The following is a 13,242-nucleotide window of genomic DNA, read 5'->3' on the forward strand; positions in this document are numbered from 1 at the left end:
CTTTAGAGGGAAAGGAGAAAGTGGGAGAGAAACATCAATGTGGGGTTGCCTCTCATGTGTCCCCTACTGGGGACCTGGCCTGCAACCCAGGCTTGTGCCCTGACTGGGAATCAAACTGTGGTTTAGTTCGAAGGCCCATGCTCAATCCACAGAGCTACACCAGCCAGGGCCCCTCCCTGATTTTATTTGAGTCTCCTCCAGACCCTGAAAGCCCCATGATGGGAGGAATCTGAAAGACACTGACACAATTGGCCGGTGGTGATTATTTGTTGCGTGTTTACAAATGCCCAGAAACATTTAGAAGGAACATTGTGGAGTACCTGTTTGGGGCTGGGGAAAGGTGAGTTCCCATATTACTTTATTAGATCATTTTTAGATTAGGATAAAACTGGTGAAGCCTACCTTTTCTTCTGGCTGTGAAACTCAAAAGCTAGAAAACTAAGCAGACAGGGAGAAGGGGAGGAGAGACTGGCCATTTCCACCAGCAATCTTGACCCTTTTCACCCCTAGATTTGCTCCCAGTACAGTCCCAAAACCCAGACAAAACACCATCAAAACATTTATTAAAACCAAAGCAGGAGGGAACAGAACTGTTAGAAGGGCAAATCAAAGTGCAGATTGGAGGGTGGGGCAGAGCAAGAGGTGGAGTGGAAGGGGCACTTCCAATGCCACAGGAGGAGCCCCTGTGGGCTGGGCTTCGGGGGGGGGCATCTTTCACCCGCCCCTCCTGCCCACCCTGTCAGTGAAGGTCCCCCACTCACCTCTCCCATCTCACATCCATCCAGGTGGGCAGCCGGAGCCCTGCAGTGATCCCCAGGGGAGGGACCACCCCCTTGATCCACCCATGGCTGTCAGTCAGTCAGTCAGTCTGTCTCCCTCCCTCACTTTCCCAATAAATAAAACCGCTCAGGCCTCAGCTCCTTCAGAGTGGGACAAAGAACCATTCAGAGACCCCTGCTCACTCAGGGGTATAGGAAATTAGGACACCAGCCTCACATCCCTCCTACCCTTTGCTGGTGCCCCAAGCTTGCCAAAGAGGCCTTGATAAATAAATAACGCTCCATTAAAGCTTCGATCAGAAAATCCTTTAAGACAACAGAAGTGCTCTCACTGTCCTGCAAACAGCAAGCCAAGGCCTCACCACCTGGCCTGGTCAGCATGCAGGATTCTGGGGGCAGGTGGCCACCCTGGGCCTTCTGGGGCCCCTGGAGCAAGGAGACCAAAAGTGCAGTTAGAGCCCCCACCACACGCACACATGGACTCATGCACACACATGTGGACACACTGGGGCGTGTTTTCAGTGCACGCACAGATGTGTTCACCTTCATTCCCCGGTTCATGCACACACATGCTTACACACCACTCACCCTGTGTATACACATGTTGGGTGCTGGGTGCATGCACATACACACCACAAACAGAATCCTTCCCTTCCTGGCTTCCTCCGCCTCTTAGCAGTAGCCAGACCCCAGAGCTAGAAGCTTCTGGAGATAGGGGAAAAGGGTATAAGTTAAACATTTCCAATCAGGCTAGGAGGACAGCTAGGAGCAGGGGGCTCCAGGACTGCAGAAACAGGGTGGGCACCTCAGGAGGCCGCGGTCTCTGTAAGCCCCATCAGAAATCCAGGGGGGTGATGTCCCCAAAATCACAGTCAAAGAGGTCTTTGATGCCCTCGCCCTCCTCAAGGCCAAAGTGGTAGTCGAGAGCCCCATGGGGGGGAGACAGGCTGATGAACTCTTCAGGGAGGAAGCTGGAGAAGTCCTCCCGCACATGCTCCAGGAGTGAATCGGCCGCCACCAGTGGGGACAGGTGGTCTTCGTCCATGGGGGCCCGTAGGCCGCCCGTCCGGGAAAGCAGAGGTTCTGGGGAGATGGGGGAGCATCACAGGCCGGGGATGCCCCAGCAGGGAGGGCAGAGGGATTGTTAAGCCACCCACCCACCTTTCACCCACTCACCCCTCACCTACCTTGCTCCAGGCTGAGCAGGGACTGGCTGGGATCTGTGTCAGGGGTTGAGTGGGGGGATGACGATGGTGGCACTGTGGTGGCAGGATCAGCTGTTCTGTCCTCCTCCCCAGAGGCTGCTCCCTGGGACGATGTCTTCCCAGGACTGATCCCACCGGCACTTTCCTCAGGGCACAGGAAAACATCGATGGGGCCCTGTTTGCTCTTAAGGGAGATCTGAAAGGTCTGGGTGGAGGCAGCAGGCAGGGTAAACTGAGGCTCTGCTGACCACTACCTCCCTCTCCCTATCTTGGTTGGGCTGAAGGTCCAACGTCTCACCTCTGAGGAGTCCACGGCTTGAAGCTGGGTCTCGGGTGGGGCCTTGATTACCATGACCATCTGCTCTGCAGGGTCTGCAATGCTACGAAGGTCCTGGCAAGTCACATAGGCTAGGGTTGGTGGAGTCAAGAGTCATATAACCTTTGATCTCTAGGAAGCCACCCACTTAGCTAACGCAGAGCCCACACTTGCTTAGTTAATTCTGTCTTCTCTATCCTTTACCTAGCACACAGTGGGTGCTCACACCAATCTCATGCCCCCAAACCTCAATTTCCACATCTGTTCAATGAGTCTATTCTTTCCATCTAATCTCAAGGTAATGATGGCTGCCTGCAGTAAGACCTGGTGATGAGAATTTATTCTGACTTACGATCTTGGTATCAACTAGTGGTTGTCCAAAATTTATAAACAGTCCTGGCTGCTGTAACTCAGTGAATTGAGCATCGGCCTGTGAACCAGGTCCCTGGTTGGGGGCATGCGGGAAGCAACCAGGCAATGCCTCACGCATGGACATTGTTTCTCTTCCTCTCTCCCCTCTCTTTAGCAATTTTGGAATTGGTATTTTCCCCTCCGTCTACAGACAAAGCTGAGACTCAGAGAGGTTATGTAACTTGTTCAGTGTCAGCGAGTAAATGCTGAGCCAGGACTTGCACATAAAGCCAGAGCCCTCTCCTGAACCCAGGCCCAGGGCAGCGTCTCTGGTCTCACTTGGGTAGGGCCCAGCCAGCCAGGCCTGCCCTCCACATAAGCCAAGGATATCGCTGGCTGTCGGCATCCTCGGAGAGCAGCCGAAGTTGAGTGGTACAAACGTGGATCAGGTGGTCCAGCTGCCGCTCATTCTCCTGAAGTTGCTGGAGGTCCTGAGTCAGTCCTTCAAGCCGCCCACTGATCCCCACTGCTGTGTGGCTGCCTCTGTGGGGACACACAAGGAGGGTTAATGGCTCCTGGGCCCTCTGCCCAGCAGCTCTGACCCTCTGCACTGAGACTGACTGGCATGGGCTTAAAAATCAGACCTGAGTTTCTGTAAACACCCACCTGCCCCTTAGATGAAGCTGGGTAAGTAAGTGATGGCACGGACACGCCATGAAATACTACAGCTGTATTAAGGGATGACAATGCATTTGGCTGTACAGATACAAAAGTACTTCTAAGCTGCTGTCCAGTAAAAAGAAAAAAAAAGATGCACTATGGAATGATCTATCAAACGCTGAAAAGATATGTAACCCAATGATCCCACTTCTGTATATATATCCAAAAAAAATCCAAAAACACTAATTTGAAAGAATATACCCCTATGTTAACTGCAGCATTATTTACAATAGCCAATTATTTACATTATTTACAATTGGGATATAAGAGCAACCCAAGTGTCCAGCAATAAAGTGGATAAAAAAGCTGTGGTGCACGCATATGAAATGGAATAATTATTCAGCCACAAAAAAAGAATGAATTCTTACCATTTGCGACAGCATGGATGGACTTAGAGGATAGTATGCTAAGTGAAGCCAGTAAGAGAAAGACAAGTACCATAAGATTTCATGTATACTGTGTGGAATCTAAACAATATACACAGAACAGAAACAGACTGATGGCTGCCAGAGGGGAAGGGGGTTGGGGAACTTGGGGAAAAAGGCGAAGGAACTGAGAAGTACCAAACAGCAGTAACAAAATAGTAACGGGGATGTAAAGTTCAGTGTGAGGAATATAGTTAATGATATTATAATCACTGTGTATGGTGCCAGCTGGGTACTGGAAATATCAGGGGATCACTATAAAGTACGATTGTCTAATCACTATGCTGTATAACTGAAACTAATACAAAATAATTTAGGATGCAAACTATAACTGAAAAAGAAAAGGGTAGACATGTCAAGGAGAAGAATGTAGGAAGACCACGGAAAGAGGTAAGAAGGAAAAAATAAAACCAGAATTAACAAGAATAAAACATCTACAGAAGCCAGAACAGTGGCCACCTGTGGTATGATCAGTGGGCAACAACCAAGAAGGGCACAAGGAAACTTTCTGAGACGCTAAAGTCGCTCTTTGCCCTGATCTGGATGGTGGGTACCCAGACGAAGAAACATGCAAAGCTGCATTGAGCTGGATATACAAGATTTGTGTCCTTCCCTGCATCTGTCACCTCAAGAGAGACACTTCCCTCTCTAAGCCTTGGTTTCCCCACATGTAAGATGAGGGTCTTACTGTCAACTCCTCCGGGTTGACCGGGCCCAAGTCTCTGCCCGCCCTCCCGTTTGGCGGGTACCTACAGCCATTGGATATGGTTCTTAGACTTCTTGGTAATGAGGTGGATGCCCTCGAGGACATTGGTGATGTCATAGATGCGCCGTTTCTGCACCTTCAGCACCTCAGCTGCCCAGTTCAGGTCAACAACGCCATCAGCCGAGTGGCTCAGCAATTCCAGGAAGCGCTTGGTGGTCAGATTCAGAGATGTCTCATAGCGTGACTTCTCCCCTGGAGATTTCACACCTGGGGAGGGCACAGGTAGGGCAGGAGGATGGGGGTGGGGTGGGCAGATGGCTCCTTCCCTTGGTGAGGCCAAGCAGGGAGGCCCTGTGGCTGCTGCCTGCCAACCACAGCATTCCTCTTCCAGCCAGGGAACTCCTCACTCCAGGGCCTGGGGAAGCCATACCAGGCGGCCACTCCAGCTGCCCTTTGGGGCCCCCAGAAGCCTGGCCCAGGCCCAGGCCTGACAGACCAGAGCTTAGTTTGAAAGCACGTTTGTCTGTCCACACCCCCAACCTGGGCCCAATCAGGGGGCCTGCTCTAGTCTGAGCTACGTGGGTACCTTTTCCCGGATGGCGGCCTCTCCCCCGGGTTGGCCCGCTGTTCTCTGCCAGGTACTGATGGTCAGTTTCCAGGTCCAGCCTCCGCTTCACCTGTGGTAAAAACAATGGGAAGATACCCAGCAACTGAGAGTGTGAGGCCACAAGAGACCCAGCTGAGCCTCCTGGGCTACCCTGCCTCAGTTTCTCTACCAAGATGCCTATGTGTGTGAAGGGAGACCCTAGGAGACACAACCCTATCACACACAACGGACCACTCTGGAAGGCAGAAGACACATTTAAATCATCACTCTACTACCACCTACCCAGGGTCCTGTGGTGGTTTTAAAATATGTCTGTACATTTTCTGATACTTCTTTCAAGAGATGGAGCCTTCCCCTTAAGTAGGGGCCAGATCTGGTAACTTGCTTCTAACGAACGGAGCACGACAGAAGTGATACACAGTCTCTTCTCAGACTGGATCAGAGACCCACTGGAGCTTCCTCCTTGCTATTTTGGATCATTCACTCTGCAGGGAGCCAGCTGCCATTTCATGCAGGTCCTCAAGCAGCCCTAAGGGCAGGACCAAGGGACAAGGACCTGAGGCCTCTTCCCAAACAACAATATGGGTGAGCTTAGAAACCAAGCCTCCAACCCTAGTCCTGCCTTCTGACGACAGTAGCCAAGTCCAACACTTCAGCTGCTGCCTCAGGAGACACCCTGAGCAAGGAGCACCCAGCTAACTCTCCCCTGAATTCCTGACCCACGGGAATGAGGTGATGCTTAAGCCATTTGGATATAGGACCCCTGGGCAAGTCACCCGCTCTCTGGTTTCTGAGAACATGGCAGCAGCTCGTGCTCGCCACGTGCTTTACATGGAGTAGTTCGCTCCACCTAATAGCAGCACAATGGCCCGTTTTATGAACTGTAGAAATGATCCCTGAAAGTATAGTTTTTGGCATCATTTTACATTAGAAGCAACTGAGGCCCAAGGTCATACAGCCAGGAAGTGGCAGAGGCAGGTGTCCCTGATTTAGTCACACACGCAAGGATGGCGTTTCCCTGTAAGTCTCACAGGCGTCTCAAACACCTGATCAGGCGTCCAAGACCTGATGTACCTCCCCTCCCCCCTCCACAGGGTTTCCCAAGCTAGAGCCTCACGTAGCCCTGCTGCTGACCTCGTTACATCTACTTGCCAAGAAATCCCATCACCAGAGCCACTACTACCACCTCCCACGTGGACCCTTCAGGGGTCTTCCCACTGATCTCCCCACCTCCATCTGTCCCCCTCTACGGTAGTATCCTCGCCTGTCACCTGACATGATCCTCTGCTGAGACATGTTTCTTTACAAGCCTTCGCCCATGCTGGCTCCCTCCTGGATCACCTGACTCCCTCCTTCCTACCCTTCACACCTACTTCCTCAGCAGGCAGGCACCTCACTGAGTCTGTCTGACCCTGCAACAGAGACTGTGCCTCTGAACTACCTCAAATCCAACCTTTTCCCATATTGCCTCACTACAATTTCTGCAGGTATTGTCTCACCAAGAAGCCCCAGGGAGACCCTCAGAGGCAGGCACTGGGTCTAAATAATCTCTGTACACAGGGCCTGGGTATCAATAAATGTTTGCTAAATGAACCTCCCCACACGCTGACGGTCCCAGGGACTCCCTGTCACACACACATTCCTGGAGTCCCTCAGATGGCCTGGGGTGAAAGAGGTAAACACACGCTGGGCGCTTCCTGTGCACCGAACACCGCTAAGCACTGGGTTGTCAAAAAGTTCATTTGTTTTTTCCCGAACGATGGCTCTAGTAGCGCTTAGTTGTTTTCAACATCATGTGAAACAATTTTATCAAACTGTATTGTGACAGCTGTCATATCAGGGTGCATGAAAAAAACCTTATCAAAATCAGTGAATTTTTGTGTAGCCATTTTAATATTGAAGGTGGAAGAAGGTATGCAAATTAGCATATTATGCCTCTTTGTTTCAAGAAAGGTAAAAACACAACGGAAACGCAAAAGAAAAAAAATATGTGTGCAGTGCATGGAGAAGGTGCAGTGACTGATCGAATGTGTCAAAAGTGGTTTGCAAAGTTTCATGCTGGAGATTTCTCACTGGACGATGTTCCATGGTTAGGTAGACCAGTTGAAGGCGATGGCAATCAAACTGAGACTTTAATTAACAATCAACGTTATACTCAAAATATACAAATCAAGAAAGTTATTCGTGAAAATGGAAAATGTGTCTTATTTTACGAAAAAGACCGTAACTTTTTGGCCAACCCAGTAACTACTTCACCTGCACTCACTATCACACCCTCCCACCAGACTGCAGCAGCTGCTATCATGACCTGCACTTCACGAGGAGCCTGCACCTCAGAGAGACCACATAAGACAGTGTGAGGTAGAGGCAGAATTTGAACCTTAATGGGCTGGCACAGAGCCCACATTAATATCCACCACAGGCCCTGCCTCCCTAGAACCTAGTCCAGAAGCCAGGCCCTTAAATGCCAATCAGAATGTCCCCCCTCTCTAGCCTTTCCCCTACGGCCTGAACCCTAGCAAGCTCCTGCAAGTGCACCCCTTGCCTTCTCCATTCCCCAGGCCTTTGCCCACCCTGAAGGCAGGTCAATGCCATACCACATGGGTTCAAGCAGATGGATGCCCATTCCTGTCAACGCTCTCTAGGGACCCTGGCACAGGGGCCTGAAAGACACAGAACGCTGGCGAAAAAACCTAGACAGCTCAAGTACCCATCCCTGGGAGGCTACAGAAACCATGGTTCCCCGACCCTGGAATGCCACAACTGTGAATGACCGAGGCCGGTCAACACAGAATCCTCTCAGCCACTGACAAGAAAAACACTGCTTTAGGGCAATGCCTGTATATAATCCCTTTTTGGATTAAAAAACTCATGAAACCTTCTTTCTCTAGTTCAGTTTCTATTATCATAGAATGCATTTTAGGGGTAACTTATGTACGGAGGGAGGGTCATGGGGGATTGTTACCTTATCTGTAAAGTACGGATAGTGCACTGTTTGACCATGGAAATTAAGGAAAACTACAATTTTTAGGTTATAACCACTTAAAAATATAGGCTTAAGATAACAGAAGAAAAAAATGGATGGAGTCAGGATCCTGCCCCCTTCAACTATTTAGTCTCTAAAGTCTTTTTCTATGGTTAATGTGTATTATATTGAGTTAGTTTTTTTAAGGCCATGGCACCCACTTGAGATCGATAGGAAGGGCCAGGAGAAATGGCTGAATCGCAGAGTCTGTATGCAGGAGGTACCCAAGGAATGCTCACTGATGCAGAAGCTGAGCCTGTGCCTTGTTTCAAGAACTGCCCCCTCCCCCCCCAATACCAATGCCACAGGCCAGTGGCTACCTATACATGAGCTTCGGAGTGTTGGTGGGCAAAAACTAGGCCCACTGCCAGCCCCCACCCCCCACCAGAAAATGCCTACTGGCCCTACTGTGAGGGCCGAGGCCTCACTAACTCAACAACTAATGAATGAGTGGAATGCTCAGGCCCACTGAGGCTGCCTTGGGTGCCACTAGGAGTGCAGCAAAGGGCGTGTTTCATAGCCCTGAGCCTGCTGAATACTTGTCAAGTCAGCTACACAGGGAAGTTATTTTCTAGGCCCCAAGCTGGTACCAGCTGACACAGGCCACTGGGGTATATAGGAGACAAGGCAGGGGACCCACTCCTGATACACCTGCCCCCTGTCCTGTTCCTCAACCATCACTCATTAGGTGGAAGCGCCCCTGGGCTTCCTTTTATTTCTATTAGCATCTCCAGGAGGCAAGGTACCCAATGGCTGGCATAACCACTCAGGAGATTTGGACTGGTTCCACCACTCACTAACTGAATGACGAGGGAAGGTTCTAAAGTCTCTCAGCCTCAGCTTCCCCATCTGTGAAAGGGGAAAGTTGCTGAGAGGGTGAAACAAATTCATTGGGTAGAGAGCTTGGCACAGAGCCTGACAAACGATAAACATCTCAAAACAATCATGCTACTATTATTATTAGCACCTCAGTGATTCCAGAAAGGAAATCAGCACTGGGCACAGGGCCAAAGGGGTCAAGGGATGCCTCAGGGACCAGCTGCCACCTAGGCCTCCACCAGCAGTTGAGCAGCTTCCACCTCCCTGCCCTGGGCCCTGCCTCATCCCTCCACTTGCTCCAAGCCCCCTGCTGAGACCCTAGTCTGCTTGGCAAGTAGTCCCTGCCTGCCGGTCTGTGCCTCACCTTCACCCACAGGCTGTGCCAGTCAAACTGGTCTCCACACCCTGTCCTGCAGCCCACAGGTCCAAGCACCAGGCCTCCACTCCCTTCTTCCCATGTAATTCACCCATCTCTTCTTGGCCCCCCAATCTGAACTGATCTTGAGCTTTGTTGCTCAGGGAGCATTTTATCAAGACATCTCCTGGGGATGTTTACTCTCTCCTGACACTGAGAGCTTCCTTCCTCTCCAGCTCCCAGAGGCCCAGCCCACCCCGGACTTCCAAGGGGCCCAGGGGTCTGCTTGCCTGATTAATGAGGTTCCATGGCAACCAGAGCCTGGGAGGGTGGAGGATAGCAGATGGAGGGACGGGCAGAAGGAGGGGAATCAGCAGCTGGCCCAGCTACCCCGCCCTGCAAAGAAGGCCTCCCAGCCAGGCCTGTCCCCAGAGCTCCAGAGGCCCAGGCCTGCACCTGGCAGTCTAGCATCAAGGCAGGAAGGAGGACTTCCTCAACGGTTCTTCAACAGCCTGGCCCCAATATGCTCCCCTTCACCTCCTCAAGCAGCCATGCCCACTACCCACTCACAAGTTCTGGTCTAAGGCCAGCAGGCCTGTTCAAATCCCAGTCCCACCACTTACAGCCCTGTGACCCAGGGCAAGTCACTTCCCCTGCCTGGGCCTCAGTTTAGATGGGCACAGAGACAACAACGAGCTCACAGCCCTGGCTGAGTTTTAGCTGGCGTAAAGTGGGCCAGAGGCCTGGCAGGCAGGCAGCTCCAGTTGAATACACGTGGGCCATTATTACAACTGAGTCTGACCGGCTCCGGTGAGGAAGCTGAGACCCAGAGCACAGGGGAGCAAACAGGGACTGACCCGAGGTCACCCCAAGCCCCAGGGCGGGGCCCGGAGGCCCAACCCAGTCCCGGCGCCTCAGCCCACCCCTCCCCCCGCCGCCGCTGCCACCGGACTTGAAACCGCACCCCGCCAGGGTCTGGGCGGGGGGCCCAGGCAGCACACTCGGCCCAGTGTCCCTGGTGTTCGTACCGGCGGGCGACCGAGAGCGGGGCGCGGCGCGCTGGGTGTGGGCCGGGGTGCCTGCGGCGTGGCGAACAGCAGCAGGTCGGGGTCGCGGGGGCCCGCGGCAGGCACTGAGGGGCCGGCGGGAGCCGGCGGGGCGCTGGGCTCCTGCGCCGTGGAGATGATGACGATCTGCGAGGAGTCAAGCAGCCGCAACGCGCCGGCCCCGAGCAGGGCCTCCAGCGCCGGCGCGCATGGGCCGCCCGCGGGGGCCACGGCCATGGCGCTCACGGCCCGCGCGGCCCGGGTGGCAGGCGGCGGCGGCGGCGCGGGCCCATGGCGGCAGGCCGCGGCAAGGGCTCGATCCCACTCTGGATCCCGCTCCGCCCCCGGCCGCCGCTGCCTGCAAAGTCCCGGCCACTTTTGCGCGCCAAATCCTTTTTGCCGCGAAAGAGCCACGAGCCGCCGAAAGCTTCCGCCATTGGCTGTCCAGGCAGTGACGGAGGCGACGGCGACGGCGCCCATTGGCTGAAGTGCGCCGGACCGGCGGCGGAGGGCGGAACGGGGCGGCGGTGCGAAGAGACACGGCCAATCCCGGAACGGGGCGCGCGCAGGCTTTGTCAGGGTGGTGCCAGGCGCGTCTGCAATCCCCGCCCAGCCGGGGCGCCCCCAGCCGGGGCGCGGTTGTCTGCTAGCACTTCCATACCTCTCACACTGTCAATCCCTCTAGATGGGGGCCTTAAGGACTAGATGTCCAGTGTGTACATCTCAGCATCTGCAAACCCCACTTGATCCCTAGACACCCCTACATACACCTGTAGCCCCAGTGCTCTCAGCCCAGATCTCTAGAAACCGCTCCTTCTCTTTTCTCGGTTCTCAAGTCCACCTCCTAAGCCCCAGACACATATCCCACCCTTGGCCCACCAGTGCCATTTATTTTAAAATCCTGCGCCCACCCTATCCCTCTTACCCAGAGCCCAAGCAGAAGGTGCCTACCAGGAAATGGGGAGGGTGTGTGTCCCAATAAAGCTTGGGGTTTTCCTGCAAGCCCCGTTTTATCTTCAGTAGCGAACTCGCAGCTGATTGAACTCGTTCATTCTATCATTCATTAAACAAACGTTTGGAGAGCCTGCTCTGTGCCCTATTCTCAGTTCAGACCTTGAGGAGCTTAGTGAAAAAGGGAGGGAAATCAGAGAGGTAACAAATGTTCACAATACAATGAGGAATTGACACCATTAAACTAACTCCGTGTTAGTTGTCTCCCAAAGGGAAGAAGTGAAGACACTGAGCATGAAAATGCATCTAATTCAGAGGCCCTGGGACCTCTCCATCAGCCATTTTCATTGCTCAGATCAGCTGATTTGACCAATTTTGTCCTTTCTTCCGTGCCAGGACTGAGGGTAGAGATGTGAGACTTGATAATTTCTATGAACTTGCCTGCCATCTGGTGGGGATGCCCCACAAAAGAAAAGAAAAAAAAATAACCAAAAGACAAGAATCAAATTCCCTGGGAAGGGAGGGAGAGAGGAATTTAAAAAAAATCAAATCCCTAGGCCCAGCATAAACATCACTTCCTCCAGAGAGCCCTCCAGAGTTTCTTCTTCCATTGCCCGATGTTGCCTCTGTTCCAGCACTTACCACACATAGTTTTTCCAACTGCCTCCCCTACCAGATTCCTTCCAACACTGGTGTGAGCACAGCTCAGAGCAGGTGCTGAGAGGAGTTATAAAGCGAAATAGGCTGATGCTGGAGGCTATCTAGAACGCAACAGGAGACCCTGATTGTCCAACAGTCCTTAGGCCCCTTAGGCTTCAGAATCACCTGGGCACTTGTTTACTTTGGGCCCACCGCAGTCCTTGCCAATTTAGAATCTCTAAATGCTCAGGAATCCACATTTGCACAGACAATCCCCCACCCCCGTCCAGGTAACTTTATGCACCATTACATTTGAGAACAAATTGGTACATCTGTTAAACCAAAATGTGTGGTACAGTCTCAAATTACAGCCCTTCAAGGACACCTCTCATCTGTAAGATGGGCAAATTGCCCTGGCCCTTCCAGGTTTGCCATGAGGATGAAAAGGGTAAAGGACATAAAGGATCTTACAGTGTTTTATAAACTATGAAGTAGTTTAGGAAAACAGTAGGAGTTTCCTAAGCAGTTTGTGAAATTATTCATTGCAAATCCCAGACTGTGTCAGCATGAGGAAAGACTACAGAAACTATGTAGTTTCTGTACAGGCTATAAAGATGAGAAAACTGAGGCCCACTAGGGGTAGAGACCTGTGAAGCCTACCTTAATAGAATCTGGCCTACATTGGATTCCTAGCTATGGGGTCAGCCTGCCCCCCTTTTCCTCCCCGGATAGAGATGTCACTATTAGAATAATGTCTTATTCAAAAAACCAAGCTAGAACCTGACAGAGGGAGAAAGCACCCAGCGACATTCCCATCCCAGATGAAGTTTCCTTTCTTCATATCTTCCCATCTTCCCAAAGCATCTCAATAACAGTAATGTTCACTTTATAAAGCCCTCTTATGCCCAATAGTCATTCAACAAACATATTGATCACCTGTCATATGTCAAGCACTGTACTGGTTGCTGGAGAAGGAAGACATAGTTATTATTGGCTCATTTTATGATGAAGAAACAGACACGAACAATAGGCAGCTCCTATTATTCAGGCGTGGTAGGCCCAAACCAAGGGTTTTCCAAAGCCCTACCTTCCCCAAAGTATTCAAGTACACACCCTCCCGTGTAGAAGCAGGTGCACTCCTTCCCACAATCCTTCTTCTCCTGCTCAGCAGAAGGTAGTGAAGATCAGAATTCCCAGTGTGAAAGCAAGGAAGAGATAAGGGCCTTCTGTATCTATTAATACCCACTTGAAAGCACCAAAGACCTGATAGATGGGGCCCCTTGGCCCTAAGCCTAGCT

At 52.0% G+C, this 13,242-nt stretch overlaps 1 protein-coding gene across 1 annotated transcript; it reads right to left on the minus strand.

The window, feature by feature from the left end:
- Window positions 1-546: 546 nt before the first annotated feature.
- E2F1 (E2F transcription factor 1) lies at window positions 547-10,834 on the minus strand. Its single transcript, XM_037044753.1, has 7 exons — window positions 10,337-10,834; window positions 5,089-5,179; window positions 4,550-4,769; window positions 3,042-3,194; window positions 2,283-2,397; window positions 1,967-2,189; window positions 547-1,862 (listed from the first exon to the last, which is right to left on the minus strand). Exons 1-7 carry the CDS (start codon window positions 10,832-10,834, stop codon window positions 1,615-1,617), a joined length of 1,548 nt encoding a protein of 515 aa, XP_036900648.1. The 3' UTR covers window positions 547-1,614.
- Between the last annotated feature and the right edge of the window lie 2,408 nt (window positions 10,835-13,242).

The sequence above is a fragment of the Sturnira hondurensis genome, unplaced genomic scaffold (genome assembly GCF_014824575.4).
Source record: "Sturnira hondurensis isolate 20B ecotype Veracruz unplaced genomic scaffold, ASM1482457v3 Scaffold0004136, whole genome shotgun sequence".
Taxonomy (NCBI): domain Eukaryota; kingdom Metazoa; phylum Chordata; class Mammalia; order Chiroptera; family Phyllostomidae; genus Sturnira; species Sturnira hondurensis.